Source organism: Melozone crissalis, unplaced genomic scaffold (assembly GCF_028551555.1).
Source record: "Melozone crissalis strain CALT ecotype California unplaced genomic scaffold, PUWL_Pcris_2 ptg000029l_1, whole genome shotgun sequence".
NCBI classification, from domain to species: domain Eukaryota; kingdom Metazoa; phylum Chordata; class Aves; order Passeriformes; family Passerellidae; genus Melozone; species Melozone crissalis.
The window spans coordinates 22,540,460-22,564,662 of record NW_026535807.1 but is presented as its reverse complement, the minus strand read 5'-3'; the positions used below and the strand labels follow the sequence as shown (position 1 = coordinate 22,564,662).

At 41.8% G+C, this 24,203-nt stretch overlaps 2 protein-coding genes across 3 annotated transcripts in view; both read left to right on the top strand.

Annotated features, from left to right (window-relative positions):
• The window catches only part of BICD2 (BICD cargo adaptor 2), a 50,558-nt gene extending 43,240 nt beyond the window's left edge, over positions 1-7,318 (top strand). The window contains exons 7-8 of one of the 2 annotated variants that reach the window (XM_054281186.1): positions 1,922-2,132; positions 5,246-7,318. In XM_054281186.1, the coding sequence (XP_054137161.1) occupies positions 1,922-2,132; positions 5,246-5,251 (217 nt within the window). In that variant the 3' untranslated portion in view covers positions 5,252-7,318. Of the gene's footprint in view, positions 1-1,921 lie in introns of both variants that reach the window. The other variant, XM_054281185.1, reaches the window with a different exon arrangement.
• Positions 7,319-18,208: 10,890 nt separating this feature from the next.
• Positions 18,209-24,203, top strand: part of FGD3 (FYVE, RhoGEF and PH domain containing 3) — a 95,055-nt gene continuing 89,060 nt past the window's right edge. The window contains 2 exon segments of the mRNA XM_054281184.1: positions 18,209-18,320; positions 18,323-18,703. Of these exon segments, the coding sequence (XP_054137159.1) occupies positions 18,209-18,320; positions 18,323-18,703 (493 nt within the window).

Sequence of the window (24,203 nt, the reverse complement as noted above, 5' to 3'; positions counted from 1 at the left end):
ACATCCCCCTGGTTTGCAATAGTGGAGCTTGGAAACAATCAGGTTCAAGATGTGCACAGAAAAGATAGCAGAAAGCTCACTTCTAATATAACCAGACCTTGCTTTTCAGCTCAGATGGCATGAGTGGGTTTGAAAGCTAGGGTGAAACCCCACAGCCTCTCTGTCCTCCCAGAAATCTTTAGCCTGTGTCTTGCTCCCACCCCAAAGGGGAAGAAAACACCTCTCTGACACTCTGGAGCAGCAGGGCCCAGGGTCAGTAGGATGCTGGGAGCTGTTCAGTTTTGTGGCCACACCCTCCTTCTGAAGCTGGTGACACCTTCCCTCAGAGGGGAAGACTCTTACACTTTCAAGATTATTTTAGTCTTTTCAGACTTCCCAGGGCTGTTTCAATCTTACTTTGTCTCTAGAGCTGAAATGGGTCAATGGGACAAGATCTGGCCCAGAGTCTGGCTTCCACTCCCTGGCGTGTAGCAGTTGGTATAAGTCCATCTGACCACACTGAGAAGGGCGAGTGTCGGTGTTCCAATAAGTTTAAGGTTCCTGGGTTTGGTTATTTGTTTTTGTTTTCTTTTTTAAGAAAGACCCCTCACATGCTGGTTTCTCCTGGACTGCACAGTGTGGGAGAGGCTGTGAGGAACTCCAGAGCAGGATGCCCAGAGAGGCGAGGGGACAGATTCCTGTGCATGTGGGGGCCCCAAACTCACCCAGACTTCCTGGTCTGTAAAGCTGCAGTGCAGTTATAGTTCATGCATATGAACTATATGTTCATATTACTGAGTTGCTATTTAACATCTCTGTGTATTCAAAAATAAAAATCTGGATTTTCTTTTTCCTATTTATATTCCCAAGCAAATATAATTAGGCATATAATCCTAATCCTCCTATTTAAAGTCAGGGAGACTAGAGTTTGATAGCATAAGCACAGCTGATGAATCTGCATATCAATGGGGTTTTGTTTTGTGGTGGGTTTTTTTGCAGTCTGCTTTATATTACCTAATGATAACTGTCCCTTTAAGTCAGGGGCTTTTCCATTTCAAAATTTAAAGGAACTTCTCTCCTGATATTTCTGCTTTTATGAAGAAGTTGTACTTTGCAGATGGTAAATTTCAGCTGGTACCTATGAATATTTACTTCTCTATCCATATGCATAATTGTTGTCTCTATATGGATCTACAGGTAGACTTTAATTTTTTAAGTTAAGCAGCTTCCAGACTCAGTGACAATGACTGTAGATGGAACAGCTTGAGGCATTCATATAGCTTTACCACAGCCTTCACACTAACATAGTTCCTTTAATTGTTCTGAAATTGATTTTGATGGTGAGATCAATTAAATAAAGGCCACTTGCTATTGAGAAGACAGCCACTACTTGCAGCATAATCAGAGTAGGTTAAAGTAGAATTCTGAAGGATGCTTGTTTTTAATAGCGCTGTTCAGTCACCGCTGAAGATTTCTTACTTGGACTTTGTGTAAAGTAACAAACAGCACAGTTCAGGTGGCCATTTCACAATGCTCCTGTTGCTGCCCTCAGACCCTTTCCAGCCTGAAGCTTAGAACCACTCTGTAAGCACAAACAAAAGTAGTATGACTGCATGGGGTCTACTTGCTGTGGGAGGACATCTCACTGACATTCAGGCATGAGTACAGATACATCAGGCTCCACACTTCCTCTCTCCAAGGAGGCTGTTAATTATACACCATCTTGAAAACCACAAACATGAAGTGCTGAGTGTGGGATTCTTAGAACCCCAGTGAGAAGTAGTTGTGATTTTCTACAAGTTTAGTTGAAGTTCCTGTTTAAGAGTTTGTATATAAGCAGCTGCAAAGCTATCACTCCTGTATAGGCTGGACACATGGGCTTATGTTGGAAGGTGTTTATAATGGAACCAGTATTGCTAAAGACTGATGTATTTCATTGCAGATGTGATGAGTATGTCACACAGCTGGATGAAATGCAGCGGCAACTTGCAGCAGCCGAGGATGAGAAGAAGACTCTGAACTCCTTGCTTCGGATGGCTATCCAACAGAAACTGGCCTTGACCCAGCGCCTGGAACATTTGGAACTGGACCACGAGCAGTCCAAAAGGGTGCGCACAAAGTCTGCCTCCAAAGCCAAGGGCAGTAACCCCAGTGTAAGTCCCATTCGGTCCTGTGGGGACAGGTCTGAAGGATCTGTCCTGAGCAACCAGGTGTTTTGTAGTGAGAAATATAAAATCTGTTGTGACTAGGACACATGTCTAGAAAAACCATATTCTGCATCTTATTTTATGCTGTAACTGTCAGCGTAAATCCCCGATGTCTAATGTCACAATGAGTTGACTCCTACTAGTATGTTGTTGAACCAGGTAATACAAATGTATTACAGTGGTCGTAACTGTAACTAATGCATAAGTATGGGGATGCTATTAACAAGTTAATAGTGGAAACCTGTTAGCTTTTTCCACAATTAACATATCTGGGGTTTGCTGTTTATGGTAAGTGTTAAGAGTACGCCTGATAGAGTATGTATCTGGTGTTACTTACTGTAGTTTGTATAGCACAAATGTGATCCCTTCTCCAGGGTTGCAGCATACTTCAGTAAATGCTTTCATAGGCAGAAACAAATGGAAAACCTTCTTTGTTACTGTGGCTTAAGTAGTGAAAAACAAAGGTTAAAATTAGAGCTGTCTCCAGAATTCAGAGCATTTGGAAACTGGAGTCAAACTTAATTTGCCTGTGGTAGCGGATGTTAAATACTTGCTGTTGTATCACCACTAACCAAAGTCCTAAAGCTTTTATAGGCTATAAAAGCTAAAACAGTACCAGGTGCATTAGGGACACTCTGCATCCCTCTCTTCAGAGGGATAATCAGAAGAAACTTGCACATTTATATTAAAAATATGCAATATTAACTCCATCTGATACAAAAGTTAAAATATTAATAATTGGGATTCTACCTGGTAGATAGTTCCACTTTAAGAAGTTATGTTCTGAAAGGTTCTGTGTGGTCTTATGTTGCTCCTTGCAAGCATAACACTTTGGAAAGAACCCATCTGAGATACCCTTTACAGGAAAGTAGCCACACAACATGTATGTGTAGAATTAATGTGACTATGGTCTAGCATTGTTGGTCACAAACAGTTTTTCTCAGCTCTCAGTATTAACGTAAATAGGTAGCATTTCAGAGCTCTGATCATTTTTTTAAGTACACGGAAGATACTGCATTCCATATGCAAGCCATGTGTTTCACAGGGCTGTACATTAGAGGCACAGGAAATTGATCCAGATCATCCTGCTAATAATTTATGAAGTAGCTTAGTGCACATATTAATGTTTAAAAATTAATAAACCTTTGTCTGATATTGAACTTCTAAGGGGCCTTTCTACCCACTTAATTACAATATGTTTGACAGTATAGAAGTTTACTTTCTAATTGGTGCCTACATAACAGAAAAAGATTGAAAATCTTTGCATCTAAAATTGTGGAAAATTTGTGGAGCACAGAAAGGCACAGTTCTTTGTTTAACCTGGAGTTTGAAGTGCCTAGCCTCAGACTTTATTTTAATGTAAAGCCCTGTTCATTTTGTACTCTTTCAAATACTTTTATATGCCTGTAGTGTTACTAAAAGAAATGTGAGCCTGTGCTGGTGAGTGCTTGATAGCATGGTTCCCAAAGCCATTCTAACCCTGTGCTGTGCTTGTGCTCCCCTGCCTGTCCCTGTCCTTGCTCCCAGCTTGCTCCGTGTGCTGCCCATGCACACGCAGGAGATATCCAGTGCTAACAGAAGCTAATAAGAGCATGGCTGGTTTTCCCACTGAAGAGAAACCATGGGAAATTTTGGCTTCCCAGATATTTTTAGGCATGTTGGGGGAAAGTCTAAATTACTACAGTGAGATTTTAAACAAATGGAACTTTGCTTCAAAGCTGGGAACCATGGAAATACTGCAGCCCAGAACCAGAATTTCATCTAATGATCTTGGGAAGAATCAAAAAACCTCAAGTGATTAAATTCTAATACATTTCTAAAACATGACTTCTTGGGGCTTAAATAAATTTTAGTTCTGGTTTTAGAAACTAGGCCCTGTGTGTCTGTTACTACTTTTAGAAAATACTGAATTCGCCTGAATTTGAGCTTTAATATTGCTAAATAGCAGGCTTGATATTTTAGAAGAGATACCTTTTATAATTTTCAGTCCTGCTTTTCTCTTTGCTGCACAATCTTCCAAAAGGCCTTTATTGTTCTCACTCCTACATTAAGTACAATTTAATACATTGTGAAAGCAGGCTTTTGAATGCTAACTTTCTCTGCTCTAATAGACTCAGTTACAATTCTGCTTCCACCATAGTAGCGAGCTTTAACACAGTTTTCACTGCTTCCATGTCTCTAGTGACAGTACTTTTGCAAAATACTGATGTCAAAAAGGTAAACTGGAGAAACTAATTGAATGCATTGTTAGGTTTTTCTTTGAATTAGTTGGAATTTTCTGTAACAATTCTGGTGTTATCAGACAGTGACTATTGCTTTCAGGCTTGGCTCCTTCTGTCAGTTCCAAGTGTGAGCAGTTTTGCTATTAGCCCAATAGCCTTAGTGATCATTTCCATCTTCAGTCATTTCTGCAAATATTTAAAAAACCTTAACAGCCAGCCTGCTGTTTGAGTCTATCACTGTAATGGTTTATCCTGTCAGAAAAAGAACTGAGGAATGGTGTAAAGTGACTTGATCCTGCTGTTTGTATTTTTAGGTAATATTTAAGACTGAGTCTTTTAATTCTTGATTAACAATTTCTTGAGATGTTAATTTACTGTAAGTCTTTCATATTAGTCTCAATGGGTTGGGGTAAAGCATGGAAAATTCCTTAAGCCATCACCTACCTCTGCAAGCAGGCTCTTCTGAATGATTCTCTGCATGGGCCTGCATGATATTCTGACCTGCATGTTTCTGGAGAACCTAAAGCTTCACTGAAAACTTTTCTTGCACACTCACTGCTTTTAACTTATGCTTGAATAGCAAAGCTGTAATCAGTACTTGTAAGAATCCTTCTTTCTGCAAAGCTGTTGCTTCCAGGCTGAGCCCACAAAGCCTTGTTCACCCACTGGAAAGGCATCTGCGAGCTGGAGTGGCTGCTGTTCCCCCAGCCAGATAACAGACCCTCAGCCAACTAACCTGCCTGTGTAGCACATGGATGGGGTTAAGTTTTCAGTTGATTGAGAAATAAACACTGATTTTTTTTTTTCCTAATGTTATTTTATTTTTCCATTTTTCAGCTGTAGAGTAGTCCCTGGAGAAGGCCTTTCCAACAGTGCAACACATTTCTTAACCCTTCTCACTCTGGTTCAAAGTGGTGGCCCATTGCACACAGAATGGAAACCACTGAGCTGATCCTAACTTTTGAAAACACCTTTTGCTATATACTACCTGAAACCTTCCCTTTCTGCCTGGAGCTATAAAACAAACAAGCTTTACCTATAAGTGCTGCTGCAGTAAGAAACCTTACAAGTGCTGAAGAAACCTACTTCAAATGTAATCCTCACCATATTAGTCTGTGCTGTCCTAGAAATCTTGGATGGGGGAATTTACTTCATTGCAGATGCTCATTTTTACCTGATTGTTAAACCTGTGCACTTTTGATATTTTTCTTTAGCTTCTTTAATTCCTTATGTAGAAGGTTTATATAAATGCAGTGGTTTGTGCTCATAGTCTCTCTCCAATTTGAAACTTGTGACTTATGAATTATATATCAGCATGTGGCAGAGATTTGGGGGGGGGCTCTAGATTGTGATTAGAAAAGAGTTTCAACAAAAAGCAGGAACTCTGCTGAACTATGTGCTGTGCTTCAGCATCTTTTTTTTATTAAAATGTTATGCTTTATATGTTTAAATTACTGATTTTTTTTAACTGCCATGTTCATTAAGAAATCCAGGGTATTCCAATTCTGGGGTTTTTTTCATATTGTATTATTATTCTTAGGAATAGTTCAATGTAACAAGAAGAAAACTTGACTTTGCTCTGGTTAAAACAGTAATAGGCACTTGAAAAATATTAAATAAGTAGTATTACATATAAATTCCAGAATTCCTGGGTTTTAGGAAGTTGAAGTATTATCGATTAACAGAATTTTATACAACTATACCAGTTAAATTCCAAATTGGAATTGTTTTGTTACTTTTTCATTTTATTGTGCCAAATTATGGTGCATTTAGAAAGAAAAATTCTAAAGTGGTCAGTGATAGGGTGTTATCTGTCAGCGCCTTTCTGTCACTCATTATTGCCAGTAGTGCCTTTGATAATTTGAAAGGAGACTCTTAGAGTAGCGTAGGTTAAAGTCCTGTCACTTAGGAGGAATGGAATGGCTGGTTTGGAATTTATTAAAGATGTGGAGCAATAAGTGCAAAGTGAACTCCCATTTCGCACATTTTTAATGGTAGGCTTACTATAGAGTTTATATATTCAAGGAATTGTAAAAAATTCTGTTAGTCAATGATATTTCATCATGCAAATCCTTGCAAATTCGGAGTATAGACAGGAAAAAATCAAAACCACAAACCTGAACAAACATGACTACACTTTGGGAGCCAGATGGACTCATCTTGAGCAGATGAGCAGTATATGGCCACATTTATGGTATCAGTCTGGGAATGTGTCAGGAATGTTGCTGACTGTGGGCGGTGGTGGGGGCAGGAGCCACGGCACATGTGTGCATATGTGAACCGCAGCACATTGGATCTCCTTTGCATGTTGTATCTAATTGTGATTTCAGCAAACAGAAAGAGAGAAGCTCATCAACAAGCCATGCCAGGTTCTCAATGGCTTGGTGAGGCTCATGTGGATGATTTAATTGGTACTTGCTGGAGGGGAGCCCTCCCACTTCTCAAAAAAAGTACAAATTGAATTAATATTGAAAGTGCAGAGAAGATTTCTGTTTGCTGGAAAAAGCATTATTATTCCTAGATGTGGGGACTTATATTTCCATCTTCTGTTACACTATTGATTCATAAGAAATATTGTTGCATTTAAAATTACTACATTTGTATGTGGGTATTTATTTGAAATTATGTCAAAGTACTGTATTATGTTCCATGTGCATTACCTTTTAGTGGTGGGTTGGTCTCCATTTAACGTCCTGTGCATGTATTCTTGCCAAGTAACCTTTACACAGACCGGAAAAACAAAAAAGTTATGCTTCTTAAAATGATAACTGTGTTAATTGGATAACCTTAGGAGGAGGAGTGGAGGTCAAAACACTGCTTCCAGATTAATAAAACAGTTTTTAATCTAGGAAAGCAATGTGCCTGCGTAAAGGTAGTCACATTGGCAGGAGCAATAAAAGACAAAAGGAATTGCGTGTTCTGCCTGTTGGTTTTGTGATTTAAGAAGGTGCTGGTTTAAGTAGTTGGCTGAGGGGATTTTCAGCCAGGGGCCAAATAAATATTAATTTTTATCTGAAAGAAACTGAATACGTCACATGAAGTTTTCTGCAGAACTAGAAAATTAATTATTTGTGCTCATGTTCAGGAAGCACCATCCTCTCCTATTCTGTGACATCTTCATGGGTTAGTTTTGGCCTGGATCCGACTGGTTTAATGTGTGTCACTGAACACCCTTGCAAACACTTGTACAGGGAAACTAAGGGTAGAACTATGGTATCAGTGTTGGCAATTCATCCTGAAATTGCATCTTAATTTCTCATATACTCTCCAAAATACTCACATACTGTTAGGGCCCCATCCAGCCTGGCCCTGAACACGTCCCTGGAAGTATTTTCTGGCTTGGCAGTGTTCCCTGAGCACCCTGGTCTAGTGGGAGATGTCCCTGCTCATGGCGGGAGGAGAAACAAGATGGTCTTTAAAGTCCCTTCCAACCAGTCAGGGATTCAGTGAAAATCCATTAAGTTGATGTTTGTCCAGTAGAATTAGCAAACAAACTCACAAAAAGCCCCTGAAAGAGAATGCCAAAATTCTGAGGGCAAGGCTGAGGTTTGCCCCATCTATACAAAGATATTCCTGGGGCAGTGACTTCATGTTGTCCCCAAGAAACATTCAATATAGTTTTATATTCTAGTTTAACAATTCTTGTGCCCACAGGCAGGATTCTCAGAACCATTCTGCTGGTTGTTTCTCTATCTGGTAGCAGTCAGCTGCATGACACCAGCTCATCAACATAAATTATAGCTGGAGCGCAAGATGCCAGTTTTTCCTTGGGCATTGAAAACACTTGTTCAGGGGTATGCGATGAACTAGCAGAGCATGTGTGCTGGGACACTTGCCCTGATTGTAGAGGTCTGCATTTTCTATAACAGGAGCTTTGCCTGCAGGATAATCTGCAGAAGAAACATGTAAATCCATCTGCATGCATGTGAGAGCAGACCTGTGAAACAGTAAAACAGGATTCAAGAATGCTTTAGTAAGAAAGAAAATGAGAAAACTGTCAAAGGAGAGTATTTACATTAAAAGGTTGTCTGGTGAATGGCTATTAATGAAAACATTCATTTCTTTGACTCTCTTCTGTGTAGAAAAATCTCCTCCCTAAGCCCTGGGGGAAATGTTGCCTCTGCAGAGATGGAGGGTGGGTTCAGCATTCCAACTGCAGATGTGGCTGGAGTTAAGTCTCTGGGAGAGGAATCTGCCAGCAAATGTCACACTCCTGTTTGCTGTGGAGTCAGTAATCCAGCAGTGATTCTTTGTTTCTTGCAAGTGAGGCTTGAAAACAAGTTGCTCGCTTCCCAAAAGAGGAACAGGGCAGATTTCTGGATGTACCAAGATGCCTAAAGATCAGAGACCTGGAAGTTCCCAGGTACCTGGATGAAGATTAAGACTGAGGTGCTTTTTGGAGATCCCACTAGATAACATGGGAAAATTCAGCTAGACAAATAATTACAATAGTTAGAGTTTTAAAAATAAATTCACATTCTTGTGATTTTTAAAGGTTGATGCAGTAGATGGACCTACAGGAAAAGGTGTTTTTTGCATAGAACTTTGAAGAAACAATTAAAAACAAAAGAGACATCTGGGAGCTCATAACTAAGCAAAGTGCTAGTTAATGTGATTATTCTGAGTGTGTTGTTATTTTTGAGTGTTATTTTGAATGTTTATCTATAAAAGTTTCAAGCAAACATTCATTAGTGATTGTTGGGAAAATCACTCAAACCACTCAAAAGATAGCTTCATCTGTCCTTTCCCAGGAAAGGAGGGGAGGATACTGCTTCCCAGTGCAAATGCAAGTTTCCCCAAGAAGGAAGTAATCACAGCTGAGGAGGGGATGTTTTTCCTTATCCTTACTGGTATCTCAGAGGTAACCTGAAAGCTGATCTGCCCCTTACCTTACGCGGCCCTGTCACTTTGGGACACACTGCTCCTGAACTAAGCCATCAGGTTTGATAGTTATCAAGTGAAAGGATTGTAAAATGCCCTAGGTCCAGCAACTGTTTAAAAATCTCAAAAAGCCCAAGAAAGCCAACTAACAATCTGGATCTGATTCTAGAGTACTTCTGAAGCAAAGGTAATACACTGAGTGGGAGCAGTATAATGAAAGCTGATTTTTGTGACTGTGCTGGAGAAAACCTGAGAAAAATTTTAAAATTTAGACCAAATCTATACTGACATCTAACCAGGACAATGTGTGTAATGTGTTGTTTGCAGTTGAAAGTTACATACATGAGCAAAGCTTGAGTTAGCTAGATGTAAATGAGGTGAGTTTAAGGCAGGCTGAAGTGAGTTAGTGCATGTCCAGACCTCCCATCAGCCTCATGAGAATATGAATTTAATTGAGCTGAAAATTACTTTCAGGGTAGAACCCCCAAATACTGCAGCTTTTGACTGATTCGTGTCATATTAGAAGTACACTGTATGTAGCCAAATATCTACCCTTGTGACTATCTTTACATTGCAAGAATTTTGAACAATTTTATATATTTGAAGCATCTCTGATGTTACTTTTAAAAGAAATATCAGCAGGTGGACATTTGGGCTCTGAATGTGCTAGGCTAAAATACTGTAGCAGGCTTAACAGGCAGGAGAAACTTCCATACTGATAATTTAGTATATGATTTTAAAGCAATCGTAAGAGGAAGAAAAAATGTTAAAAGAGTGAAACTTGTAAAATTGAATTCTCACTAGCAATCACACAATCCATTCTCAATAGCATTTAAGGTTTTTTTTGAAACTGATCATTTCTGCTTTTCAAACAGTAATCTATTTGAGGAATTACAATCCTTCATTTTTAAGGAGAGAATAAGAAACAATTCATTTAACTATATGCTTCTTCATATTGCTTGACATAATTTATTTTATATTTTCTCCACAAAACCTTACTCCCTATTTTTTACACAGAAATTTTCAACATTGTCTCAGCATTCAGACACATGCTACCTCACATTTAGCGAAAAAACTCAATTTGGCAGTTCTGTAATAACCAACAATTTCCCCTTAATTTCAGGTGGTGAGACTGCTACTAACTATGACAGTTATTTCTGATTATATTGACTAAACATTCAGGCAGCTTCTACCAATCTCAAATATTGCTTAGCTTTTTTTCCTCTGCGGCTTCTACCTTGGAATTCAAATTAATGCACCTCAAAGCTTTATCAAAGGATAAAGAATGAAATAATTGATCCAGCAGTGAATCATCAGCTTCCTTCTGTTGCCAGATGAACAACAAACATTTATTGAGCCATGTATCAGAGCCCTGAGCTGGTGCAGAAACCTCTCTCCTGTTTAGCAGGATGTCTCCACCAGGAAGCAGTGCTGACATGCCATGGACAGTGATGGAGGGAGGTTTTATCATGTGATCTTACCTGGCTCTAAGGGGTATCCTAAAATTACTGTGCCTTATTAAGATGGGAAAAGCATTAATTCTTTTTAGCTGGTAATCAAGAGGTTGTTTAGTAACAAGTCTCAAAAATAAGATTCAGTTTGTAAAAGTAAGTTCCTTGTAGTTTTGTTTTTCTCCAAGTGGACAGAATTCCCAGCTACCAGCTCTCACCAGTACACATTATTACCCACTTGCTGAATGTCCAGAGCAGCTCCCTTTGGAAGTCAGCTTGGAGAAATAACATTGACTGTGTTCTACATGAAGGGAGGAGAATCCGTGGTGGGAGTTGAAAAATAGTAAGAAACATAAAAGGGATGTGGCCCTTATGCCTGAACATGCAAAATATAATTACTGGCAGCTGTGTGGAATCAGGAAGCAGTTCTGGCAAAGAACACGTGATGGCAGTGCCAGACAGCACCAGAGAGAGACACAGAGAGCCAGGCAGGGCCAGGCAGCACCAGCCAGCAGGACTCATCAACTCACAGGACCCTCTGCTGCTTCAAGGAAAATGGGAGCTGAGAGCAGATCAAAGCTGGTCACACTTCTACACTAAGAGATTTGACTTTTGTCTCAAGAATTCTCCCCTTCACCCCTGCCCTTCTCCCTTTTGTTCAGGTTTGCCATGGTTACCTGTGGTTTTGTACAGCTCACCTTAGATATATTCCTTGCTCTTTGAGCGAGTTACTGGCTTGGCAGCTCAGGGGTATGAAGCTTTATGGATGGATGCCAGTGCTGCAGGTGATTACCCTGAGTCACATGAGAGACAATAAATGGAACCACAATTGTGAAGAAGCTTTTTTTTTTCGTCTTCTTTTTTTTTTTTTTTAATTGCTCTGGTAACACAGTTCACTTCCTGAGTATTCACCGTTTGTCCGTGTTTCACATAACTGTTCTGGGCTCGTGCAGGATCTGTTGGGCATAGAACGCTGCACAAATTAACTGCTTGTTAATTTCGGTGCCTAACAGGAATAGGCTGGGGCAGCAAAAGCTGTCTTCAGCTGTGTGTCAGGTCACAGGTTTGACAGAGTGGTTGGCAACCACTGTGAGTTCGGTGCGCACCTTCCCCTTTGCCCATCCATAACCCCAAGTCTGAGAGCACTGCTTCAATCAGCATGGCCAAGGTTTGATCCCAGCTGAGTCCAGCAGCCAGCGGCCAGGCTGGGAGATGCGGCTACCTGTAAGTGAGCGCTTCCACATATTCTCAGCTCACCACTCACTGGCGGTGCCAGCTTGCGGGGGGACTTTGTGAAAGGTAAGAAGCCAGGCAGGCAATGCTGAGGGTCCTGCAGCAGACATCATCCTACTGTACAGAGAGAAACAAAGCTAAAATTACTGAAATCAATCAAAAATCTCATTAGGTAATAATAGCACGGCCACATACACACTGCATACATGCCTAGTTTCATTAGTTTAGGCAGTTTTGCTGCCAAGAGCTGATGTGGAAGCTGCAATAAGTCCCAGTGGCATAGCTGCGAAAATTGGTGTAATTTCTCACTAGCAGATAAACCTGCTACATTGAAAAGTAGTAAATAATTCTATTATTTAACCAACAATTAAAGGCTAATAGCACTCTGGGAAAGATTTGATTTCTCTCAGAGATTTGAAGGAACTCCACCAGAAACTCCACTCTTGGATCTTCAGTTCATCTCCAATTGTATTTTTTTACTTGTGAGTGAAGTCATATGGTGGAACAGTTGCTGCTGGTGGAAAGGTATTTAAGCCTCACAAATGGATTGCTAGTGAAGACCACGCTACTTAAAGCCTGCCTTTGCTCATAATAGTGACAGCTAAGAAAATATAGATGTGAAGACAAACAGTCTAACATCTCCTGTCTATTAAGTATATCTATTAAGTATATATATTAAGTATACACAAGGTAAAAACTAAATCTAGTATATATTTTGGGAGATAAATATCTAGAAATAAAAGTGCTTTGGCTAAAAATCCACAGATTGTAACTTCCAAGGAAGTTCAGGCTTTATATAATTTATATCTCCCATGTGACAGAAGACAGGCATGTCATTGCAGGGCAGGGCTGTATGTAGACCTTTCCCTCCACCTCTGCTTTATGACTCTGCCAAGCCCAGCCCAGGCTGGGCAGGAATTTGGTGATCACCCTGGGATGCTTGAATAGCTCATGACACTATTGAAATCACCAAGATCCTGGTAACACATAGACCAGCCAAGTCTGTGAGAAGAGCAATTGATGATGGCTGGTGTGAAACTTTATGAGAACCTTTGCGTAGTTTCATGAAAAGTCATAGAGAATCTTGTTTTCAAAAAGCATACATCTCTATTCTGGATAATTTAATAATAGATTACAGAAATATTGTACTAACTATTTTGCTTTGGGTTTTTTTCAGAGCTAAGTTTTACTAAATATTTTGGCTTCAGCTAATTTGCTGGGTCACCCTTCAGTAATGGAGTGATTCCATAATTGATGAATTGTACGTAGAGTAACAAAAAAAAAAGAGATGAGAACTCTTTTATCAGAATTCAAAATGAGTCAGTGTTTGTTTCTGAACCCAGATTAACAGTGACTAGGGTGACAAAAATCAAGTGCTGAAAGTTCCCTCTTTCTGTTTAAAAGCTATACCTTATGTCTGCCAGACCACTGTGGCATGTATTAGAAATCAAAATTTCTGGAGTAAATTTCTAATCTAGTGGTGCCCAGGAAAAAACAGTATTTACCTCTCCTGTCTGACAGAGATTCCAGTTTTACTACCTTTCTAATCAAAGCAGCAATCTGACAGAACCTCAGTTTGGCTGATTTCAGGGTGCTGAAAATCTTGAGCAAAATCTGCAATGTCCTTTAGATTATTTAATTTCTGAAAGGGCTTAACTCTAATTTGCTCATTGTTAAAAGCACTTGGGTACCTCTGTGCATTTTCCTTTTGAATGAGATTTGTGTTCCTGAAAGTCATTGACTGCAAAACACATCACCCTTGATGCATGATTCAATTCTTAAAGCACATCTTGTTTTTGAAGGTAATGCAAAAGTCAGTGTCATTTAAAAGTGTTCAATTGAATGGTGACTAGCTATAGCTCCTCATTTACTTTATAATGTGATACAAGAATAAATTATGAGCATGGACCTGAAAAAATCTTCTGGGTCACTGAGTTCACCCCCACTGCTGCAAATTAATGTGCACATCTGACAAGTCTACAGCTTTAAGTAATCCAAAATATAATGCAAACCCACAGTAAACAGAACCTAATCTATACACAGAAGTTTCTATAACGCTACTCTGCTCTGTCATGAGTTCAGCCCTGGTATTCTGGTAACAGACAATAAACAGAAAGACACTGACTGAACAGGTGAGGATTCTGGTGTCTGTCACACATATTGGCTGTTAGCTATTGGTCAGTAACACCCCCTCATCCTCATCATCCTCTCCAGTGAGGACAGTCACACATCAAGTGTAGCCTTTCTGGTCAGCATATTATGAGTCCCCTAATGATCCACCCTCATTTTATACCCCAGAGACAAAAGTGAATGAATCCACCACCCTTGTATTGTAGCTCAGTGGTTTTTTGTCAAGCAATGGCAACAGGATTACTGTTTTACCCAGCCCAGCATTTAAAAGGTGAAGAATGGCTCTTGTGCCCTCCTTGGACATAGAGGACATTTTCAGTTGTGAAGATCAGGCTCCAAAAACAGGTGATGCACTGATCATTCCATTACCTGTTGTATGAACCTACTTCTACTTTCAGAGAGCCCAAATAGTAACTCAGAGGTGTATTACCTTAGAAATATCTGAATCAATTTAAATGAAAAAATAAAAAAAAATCCAAACAAACTGTGAAGTCAGTGTATAAAGAATACTAGTGATATTAGAAAGTCCAGGATTGGAAATGCCTCATTGCTAAGAAAAATTAACATTCAAGCCCCAGTAAATATTTACATTCAATTACTTCATGATGTGCAGCTAAAATACTATTCCAGTCTGCTATAAAAACCTCATGCAAGAGTTTAAAGGCTGCCACAGGACCCGTGTCCCAAATGGAGGGCTGCTTTACTTTTATCTGCAGTTCCTTATTTCTGTATATTGTTCTGTGGGTTTTTTCTTCTGGATTCTTGGCTGCTGTGGTAAGAGGGGTTGGTGAATAAGGAATAGACTTGCTATTGCCTAAGATATCATTAAAACAATACCCAAATCCTACCACAGTAGAGTTTTGGCTTAAATAAATTTTCCCTTGAAAACTAGCTTTGATCAATCATTTCTTTCAAACTTGTTTTTTTCAAATTTAAAAGCAACAGAATAAGTTTCAGTGCTCCCATAAAATTTATTTGTTTTTATTGCATTTTCTTGTTTAGTCTGTAATGAGAAATAAAGCAGTTCTGCTTTATCTGCAAGTGCAAAGGCCCAGCCTCAAATTAATGAGAATGAGATTGCACAAATACTCAAAAGACATCACAGTAATCTTCAAATCTTAATTTTCACATGAAAAATAGTCTTTTCAGAATGAGAAGAAACTCCAATCAAAATTCCAAGATTTATAAGTAAGGACTCTGTGCACAAAGGAACTCTGTGTTTGCCGTAGAGTGTCATGTGCTAAAGCACATGAAGGCCACCCCAAGGATTATGTGATCCAGAACAAAACACAACATGCATCTCCTACAGGAAAAGCATGTCAGAAAATCCCCATGTATTTGCAAAGCCTTGGCTTTTTGGTCTCCAATGTCTTTTTAAATATAGAAGAGGTTATTCTTTCCCCCATTAAATCTATCTTTCCTGGACATGCAGTGGTAATCCTCATTGAACTGCAAAGCCTATCATGAAGAAAATTTACTTTGTATTGAGACAGCTCATCTTGTAACAGAATTTTAATGCAGTATGACAGGCAAGTTTTTTATTTTTGGAGAGAAAGAATATCTGTATGAACTTTGCTAACTGCTCACACTGCATTTATTGGCCTTTTACTCTTACCCTTGCACACATGTGCATTAGATACCAAGGGATTGAAACAATTAAAACCGGCCCAAGATAAGGACCATATTCAATGACATTGCCCAGTGCTTTAAAGCTTAAAAAAGCTTTAAGCCCATTGTACTGGGCCCAAAGTAGAATTCACTGCTAAAATTTAATAAAACAAAGACCTTCAGGTCCTCAGCAAGGTCCAGGTCACTGCAGGAGGTTTCTAACCAGTTTCTAATCTATTTAAAAGAATCTTCAACTTCTTTGAGACTAACACTGTGAATGGCAGAAATCACAGAAATGTTGACAAGGCAGACTTGTTTCTATTATGACTTCCTTCATAAGACATGAAGGGAAACAGCTCATGTAACAACTTCTAACCTAATGAGACAGGTTAGAAGAAAAGGGCTCTATAGAGCTGAATATATATCTACTGCCAGCAACTCAGAGAAAGGTGGCATCCCGTGCTTGTTACTCAAGAGCCACCATTACAAACTGTGCTGTAAATGATCTCAGGAACATTTTGCTCCTCACAGTTTTAAAGGATTGCATGCCTTTCAATTCAGGTGGGAAGAAAGTTCCAGATTCAGGGGAGGTGTCCCAGCAATTTCTTTTGTCTTCCTAAATCTGTTCTGTTTTGCTCTTTTTCTGGCAGTGTCATACCACCTTTTTCTTAGCTTTTATTCCCTCCAGTTCCTAGCAGAGCTGCAAAACAGAGCCCTTCTTTATTACTTACCTGCTGAAACTTCTCTCTGAGACCATACAATTTACCTTGGTTGGAGACAGGGCTTATTTCCCAGATGTAAAGAAACTGACACTGGCCCTCTGTTACAATTTTGCTGCTCAAAAGTGATGGCTACAACTTGCTTAAATTGTTAACTCATTCCAGAATAACTTCACTGATTCTGGTCAGAGAAACAAATGCTGCAGAGAACCCAGACTGTAGATACTGAGTGCCTAAAATGAAAAATGGTCCAATTCTCGAGAAAAAAACAAATAAAAATGCTGGCTAGGGTGGGGAAAGAATTGGATGGGATATAAATAGGTAATTTTAAGGGATGCTGGTTATTTGGTGTTCTGGTGCTATATCTAACAAGTTAAATGCTTAAAATAAATCTTGTTTCAGCTTCACACTTTATAGCATGGACCTTGCTTCCATGAGAGCAAAGAACCTGGGAAATTTCCAACAATTTGTAAGTTTGTTTCTGCTGCTGTATCTCCATTGTACCTGATAACCAGGTGAAACCTGATAACCTGGTGAAAATGCTATAGAGAAGACCCACTTCATTGACCTAAAGGACAGGACTAATCTAAGAGAGCCATATCCATTTTTACAGTAATATATTTCTGAAATAATTTGTTGTGTATTAAATTTGTGTATGTATATTAAGGCTTTAAGGTAGGATTTGGAAAGTAACAGGTTGGATTTTCAAAGTGACAAAAAATCCAGATTGGTTCATCACTGATGAATCTGCTTTCTTACTCTGGTTTATCTAGACCCTATTTATTCATAGACTTGATCTAGAACAGCTACTTTTGTTCTGGAATGATTAGTCCGTGGAAATTATTTTTGGGAATGTCCCTGCAAAACTGTGTTTCCATTCCAGCACACTATTGAAGTCCTCGACAGTATATTTCCACACTAATGCCTGCATCAACATTGGCTATTTCAGGGGGAAGGTAAAGAGCAATGACGAACTACTGGGTAATAAAAAATAGACTGAAGCCCAACACAGATAACTTTTCATTTTAGTGTTTTGCTATTTTTTTCCTGAAAGTAAATGCCTTTGTGAAGACCATTTCACATATGTTTTGTTTTCAGCGATAGATTGTTTGATAGGTACTTTTGGTTTTCTTTGTATTATTTACTCCTTGTGATGAGAAGCTGGGAAATCTCAGAAAGCTCTCCTTTAAATATGTGTCTCACCTGAAGAGGCAGGGTTTTACCTCTGTGGAAGGAGCACTGCACCAGGGCTACAAAAGAGAACATCGCTCTCCAACTCTGCTGCAATCCCTCCTACTTACAGCATCCTACTCCCTGTCCAGGCACAGAGTAGTGTGTCAGGTGGGCTTTCAGGTCTGGCTATTTAAGAAGCTCTTGTTTTTTGGAGCGGTTCTGGGAGCTGGGAAGAGGCTGGCAGGGTTTGGTTCCCTCAGACAAAATTCGTATCTGAATTGCTCTCTGATGCGTCCATTTAATAACAGGTCAGCCAGAGAAGCCATGCACAGCCCGGGGTCTCTCCTCTCGGCTTGTGTCCCACAGCCGCCCCCAGCAGCTGCACCGAGAAGCTTTTGCCTCCAAGGGCAACAGCCGGGGTAGAGCCTGTGGCCCTCAGGTTTCCTTTCCTAATCCTTGTAACGTGATTTTGAGCTTCGCCCTGGGTTCGTCCACTGAGGGGCCTATAAACACCCCTGTGGCATGCGAATGATGAGGAGCTTGAGCGCCTCTTGCTCCCTGCTGCTGCATCCCGGAGCCCGCTGGTTCGCTCAGGGGCGAGTGGGATGCGCACGGTTAGCCCAGGACGGGTCTGGCTCAGCGGGAGCTCCTCGCAAGGGGGCACGCAAGCGGCAGCCGTTGCTTCCCCAGGGTCGGGCGGGAAGGGGGCAGGAAAGGGTGTTTTCCCCCCTCCCCTTGGCCCCCGCTCCCGGCCCTAGGGAGGGGCCAGCCCCGGCGGGTGCGCCCTTTCCCCGCCGCTGCCCCCGGGCCGGGCGCAGCCTCTGGTCCCCTGGCAGCCGGGGCGGCCCCTCCGGCGTGTCCCGTTACCGCTTGGGCCGAGCCGGGCCGGGGCCGGGGCGGGGGCGCATCCCGCCTCCGCCGCCTTCAGGGGCGCCGCGTCCCGCTGGCGGCGCCTCATGGCGCGATGCAGCTGCAGTGGGAGGGAGAGGAAACCCACCCCCCTCGCCCGGCGGCCGCCTTTGTAACCGCCCGGCCCAGCTCAGCGCGCAGCGGCTCGGGGAGCGCCGGAGCGCGGCGGCGGGAGCAGATGGAGCCGGAGGGTAAGGCTACGCCCCGCTCCCCGCGGCCCGGCCGCGATTCCGAGGGAGTTCTCAGTGGAGGCTGCGGCGGCCGCGGGGAGCTGGGCCGGGAGCGAGGCGGCGCCGTGGTCCCGGCGGGCCGCGGGGTCTCTGCGGCGCGGGCGGGAGGCTGGTTCCCGGGCCGGCCCCGCTCCAGGTGTGCGGGCCCGCCGCCGCCTCCTTCCCCTGCCCTCCCCTCGCCGGCCGGCTGGCGGGCGGGCGCGGTCCCGCCGGCTCTGCTGGCGCCAGGGCCCCGCTCCGCCCGCGCCCTCGGCGGGGAGCCTGGGGTCGGGCCGCTCCGCCGCGGGGAGGCAGGGGCCCAGCGGAGCAGCTCGCACGGACTCGGAGGCGCCTTCAGCTAACTTTCTTTCTTTAATTGATTTTTTCTTTTCGTTCCCTGCCCCCGCGAGCGGCTGGCGCGGTTCTGATGCAAACCCATCGCCCGGGGGACCGGCCCGCCCTCGCCAGGCTGGACCCGCAGCGGCGCTGCCCGCGCTGCCCGCGGCCTCCCAGGCGCCAGCTGCGGGCTCACCCCGAGCTGCCCCCGCACACGCACCCCGGACCCGGCGTCCCTGTGCGCCTCACAATGGCCAGGGAATCCATGTTTGAGTAAATGCAGCACTGAGTTGTGTAAATATATTTTTAGTTCTCGTAAAACCACACAAAGTCAGTTCTGTTAAACATTAATTTCATTAAGACTGCTATTAACTGTGGAGATTAGATTTATTTCCTGCCAATCCATATTTAGGCACTTATGAAATGCTGAGGTTTTTTTCCTTCTCTCCTTTTTCAATACCTTTTGGAACTGTTAGTACTCTAAACATAAACCATTTCCAGTTGCAAATTGGAAATCTCTGAACCATAATGATCTGCTATGTTTAGCTGGCTGCCTCTGTAAAACCAGGATTCTCGTGGGAAAGAAAAAACCAAAAAAAAAAACCAAAAAACAAAAAAACAGAAACAAGGAAGGAAGGGGGGGAAAAGCCCAAAAAACCCTGAAGAGATTTATGTTTAGAAAACTGGCCACATTCATCGTAGCTGTTTTTTAAACCTCAGTACCTATGTCACATTTTCCATTCCAAATATTAAGAGTGGTGTAACTATGTTAAAGGGATATACTCTACTTTCCATTGCAAGCTTTAGGGAATTTTAACACAAAGGAAAACAGCTCTGCAACATAAAAGAATCTTGCAGTGCCTGATACACAGCGGCACCAAGGAATCGGAGAGACTATTGGCAATTGTTAATGACCAGAATTGGTTTTGTTGAGAAGCATGCAGAATGGAAAGGGGTTATGTATGGCGACCAATACATTGATAAAAGGATTCTTGCATTCTTTAGAAGAAGTTTGTCTTTCATAGAAAGCTGTTTTTCACAATGCTAGGAGGATGTTTTAGAGTTCGTACTCCATCTAGCAGAGCTGTGTTTATAATATCCCTTGGAATAATCAAGCTGGGTTGTTCCTGATTTAGCTCATTTGTGACCCAGTTTGTTATGTTGTAAGTGTTCTTACCTTAATAATGCTAAAGAAAAATTATAAAAATGACACTGAGTTTGAAGGAACTCCTTTTAAAGAAATAAGTTCTTATTTTTAAGAAGTGGAAGTTTTCTGTCCTGTTTTTACCTACAAAAGTTGGGTCAACCTAGGAAAGATGATGGCGAGTTTGAGCTGCTGAAGTTCCCCACCTGCCCTGGATCCAGAGATATTCAGGCAATCTGACTTCTGGCACCTCCTGAACTTTGTGTACCAATCTTCAGTACATTAATTTTTAGAGGCTGGTCCTCCCACATGGGTTGGAGCCTGAGGTAGTGAAATGCCCATGCTAGCAGCCTCCTGCTCTGTTAGTGAGAGTCAGGGCTCTCATGTCAATTGCTTGTGAATTGCAATACAAGCAGTATGTAATTGCAATGTCAGTTGCTTGTAGATTGGTGCAATATGTGTCCCTCTGTATGTGTGTGTTTGTGATTTCCTTGAGTGTGGTGCATCTCGCTAAAGAGCATCAACCAGTGAGCCTTACTCCTGTTTCCAGAGTCAGGGGACTCAGTGTGGTAATATAAGGGAAATAGAGCTTGCTTGCTCTTGTGGCTCTGATCTGATGTGCCCTGCTTGCATAGTCCTGGCTGGAATCCTTCTTGAATGGAGCTGGAATTGCTGTTGTTCGGTCATATTTGCCACAATTTCCTGCATTTAAATGTATGTCTAAAACTCTTGCTGAAAGTGGAGTCAGGACTTTCTCTTTCCAGAGGACCTTTGCCTCTTGCCGAGTGTGCAGATCTAAGGCCTGGCAGGTATCTTCTACAGAAGCAGGAAGAAAGATGGAGTTGATACTAGCTTGCCCTTTCCTTAAGGAAATCCAGTGTAGTGTGCGAATGCTACGGAAATACTGACCGACACAATTCTTGTGGGTGTCTCCCCAGCTCCTAACAATGGCTGAGGTGATAATGTAGGACAAGGTTGGGACTGCAGAGTGTATTTGGTCTTGGAGTGTCTCAGTGGTGCAAGAGAGAATATTACATTCGAAACAATAAAAGCAGTAGAATCATAGTGATGATGGTCCCCATGGCTTTTTGTGTGGGATGAGCTTCTGTAGCGTGGTCCAGAATGAGGACGACTGCCTTAGGTCAGTGGTAGTGGAAGTGGGATGTTGAAACCTTGTGACACCGGGAGTGACAGACTTGAGAAGTCAAAATCCCAGGTGACGATTTTTTAGTTGTGCATTGTTTGCACTGCATTGTTTTCAAGGCAGTTTTTGTCGCATGGTTTTCCAATGGTTTTATACTCTGAATTCCCTGATCAGGTTCAATGTGTTTGGTTTTGAGGAAGCTTTGTTCTCAAAAAAGCTGTGTGAGGTGCAGTGGTGTGGGCAGGGCTGCTCTCTGAAATCTGACCTAAAGTCCAACTGTTTCCTACTGCTTTTCAATGAAAAATGTACAACTAATTTCTGCAGGAAGTTTTGGGAACAGCTATGTCTTCCCATGTGTCGATAAGCTTAAAAAACACTGAATTTTCCTAACTGAAGCATGTCTGTTCCTGCTGACCAAGATTAATAATTATGGATGCATGGGGTTTTTTTCCAGATTGTCTGGTTGGTTTTTTTTAGGGATCTTAATAAGATTATTGGAGATCAATAATAGTCCTGCTTTGGTCAGTGAGTGTGACCAAGGGGTCTATGTGAGAATTGAAAGGGCAGGGAGTATATATGCAGCAATGATGTGATTAATGCTTTAGTTAGTTCCTCTGACTGTGCACTGCTTTCTACCACATAGCGCACAGAAGCTGTGAACTTCTGAAATGCTTTTGAGCAAGATTTTGAGTAAGATTAATTTTCTTCTTCAAGCTGTTTTGTTGAAATTTACATTTTAATTTTTAAATTTAAATTTTTCATTTACTGAAAACTCAATTTGAAACTAAAAGAGGTGACTGTTAAAACCTAAGTAATTAATATTTCTAGCTCCCTGGATACAGATATTGTGTTAGACATTTGAGCCATTGATTGCGTTTGAGTTAAATGAACAGTGGTGGATAAAATCAGTAATAACTACTGTAGTATCCATTTGTATTGGCAGCATCAGATTTGTGAAATTTGATGTTTCACTTGAGAGACAATGACTTGTGATTCTTACACAATGGTGAATATTGATACTCTTTTGAAAATATGTCTCTTGTTTCAAATTCTCTGAACTAGCTGAAAGTTCCTTTTAGGTAAAAAAATAATGTGACTTCATATATTTCAGATGTGGGAACAGAGCATATGACATAACCTGAGCTAAGATGGACTTGGGTATGAGTGAGAGAGAGGAGGAGGAAAGTAGGAGGGAGTATCGTGGAAGTCGTTTCCATGATGTGACAGCTCTTGAGCCATGCTGCATGCCCGTCACCAGCTCTCAGGGCTCTCTTTTTGTTCTCTGCCAACCCCTTTGAACACCCTGCTGAGAGCTGAGCCTGGCACCCCTGAGCACAGGACCCCAGACCTCCATGGTGAAAATCCATGTGAAATTGAAAATAGATGTCTGCAGCTCACTGTTGCATTCTCTGGAGCATTTGGGAGGCAGTCAAGTCACAGCACGGAACTCTGGCTGGTTTGGAGGTTATGAGTGGTGAAATTTGAGATGCCTTTGTTGGTGGAACAATAGTGAGGTATACTGGAAAGTGCTTCCAGGAGAACTTTTTACCCTCCCTCTACTCTCCCCCCTCCCATTCACAGCCAGGTCCTAAAAGCAAGGGTTATTATAACTTGATTTACATTTTACACTTTGCAGCATCTTAAAATTTAATGGGTCTTTGGGTTTTATTTCACAGTTTGTGGCTGTTCATTCTATCTGTGCTGCCTGCAGTTAGGAGTTCCTGATATTACAATACTGAGTGTTTGCTTTACCTGGGTACCCAGCGAGTGCTGTGCCAGCCTGTGCAGGAAGATGTGCTGGTACAGGCTGTCCCTGCTGGTGATGCTCGTTGGAGTGACAGCCTCATGCGCATCTCCACTGCCTTGGTGGTGTGGCTGTTACCTTTTCTGTCAGTGGTCACCATGTCCTCTATGAGAAATACCCAGGTCTGCAGTTGTGGTCTGGCTTCTCAGGGATAACCTGTTGAGTTTAAGTGGTATTATTTAAAGCACATTGCCTCTGTGGTTCCTGACCACTACCTCACAAAATGCTGTTCTCCCTGCCTTTTCTTCTGGTTTTACTGACTTCCATTGCTTTTTTTGTTGTTCTGTGAAAGAGTTTATTGGTATTACCTGCTTCCTTGTTTTCTGGGTTGCACTTTTCTTGCTATTTGTCTGGGATTAAGACCCTTGTGTGGGACAGAAAGCGAGTGATTCAACTGCTGTGAAAGGGCTAGGTGAAGAATTGAGGTGGAAGGCTGAGAAGTGGAGGTTGTTGACATAGCCTAATCTCAATCATGGCATACAAGACTCCCTGCAGGATCCTTAAGGGGCTCAGCAAAGTGAGTTCATCAACTCCTCATCTGTAATAACCTCCATTAACAGAGGGATGAAATTCCTATTGTGAAGCCAGGCCGTTTTAATAACCTTTCAGATATGGGCACAATACTTTTTGTCCCTCAGTCTTTCTTTTCTCCCTCTTAGTGTAATTAACTTTGTGGTTGTGGACTCTAAAAACCAACAGCTCTTCCACAGATAACCATCAGCATAAAAAAGTTGCAGAAGTGCTAAAATGGGATTTTTCTCCTTTGTTGAGGAGCTTGGTAGTGCTTGAATGATGTAACGTATGTTAATGGTGGGCCTAGTAAATCTGGCTTCACTGTCACAAGGCATCCCCAAGAGGCATTGTTGGTCCCTCTCTGTGCTTGTGATGGGCACCAATAGCCTGAGAAGGATGTTTTGTGTCTCAAAGAAATATGTCAAGTGTTACCAGCTTTGGTGTCTTAAATGCTGGTGAATTTCTAGAGAGCTCAGAGTTACTAGAGGCAACTAGTAAACTAGCAAAACTAGCAAACTGTTTCTAAATTTAAAATTTCATA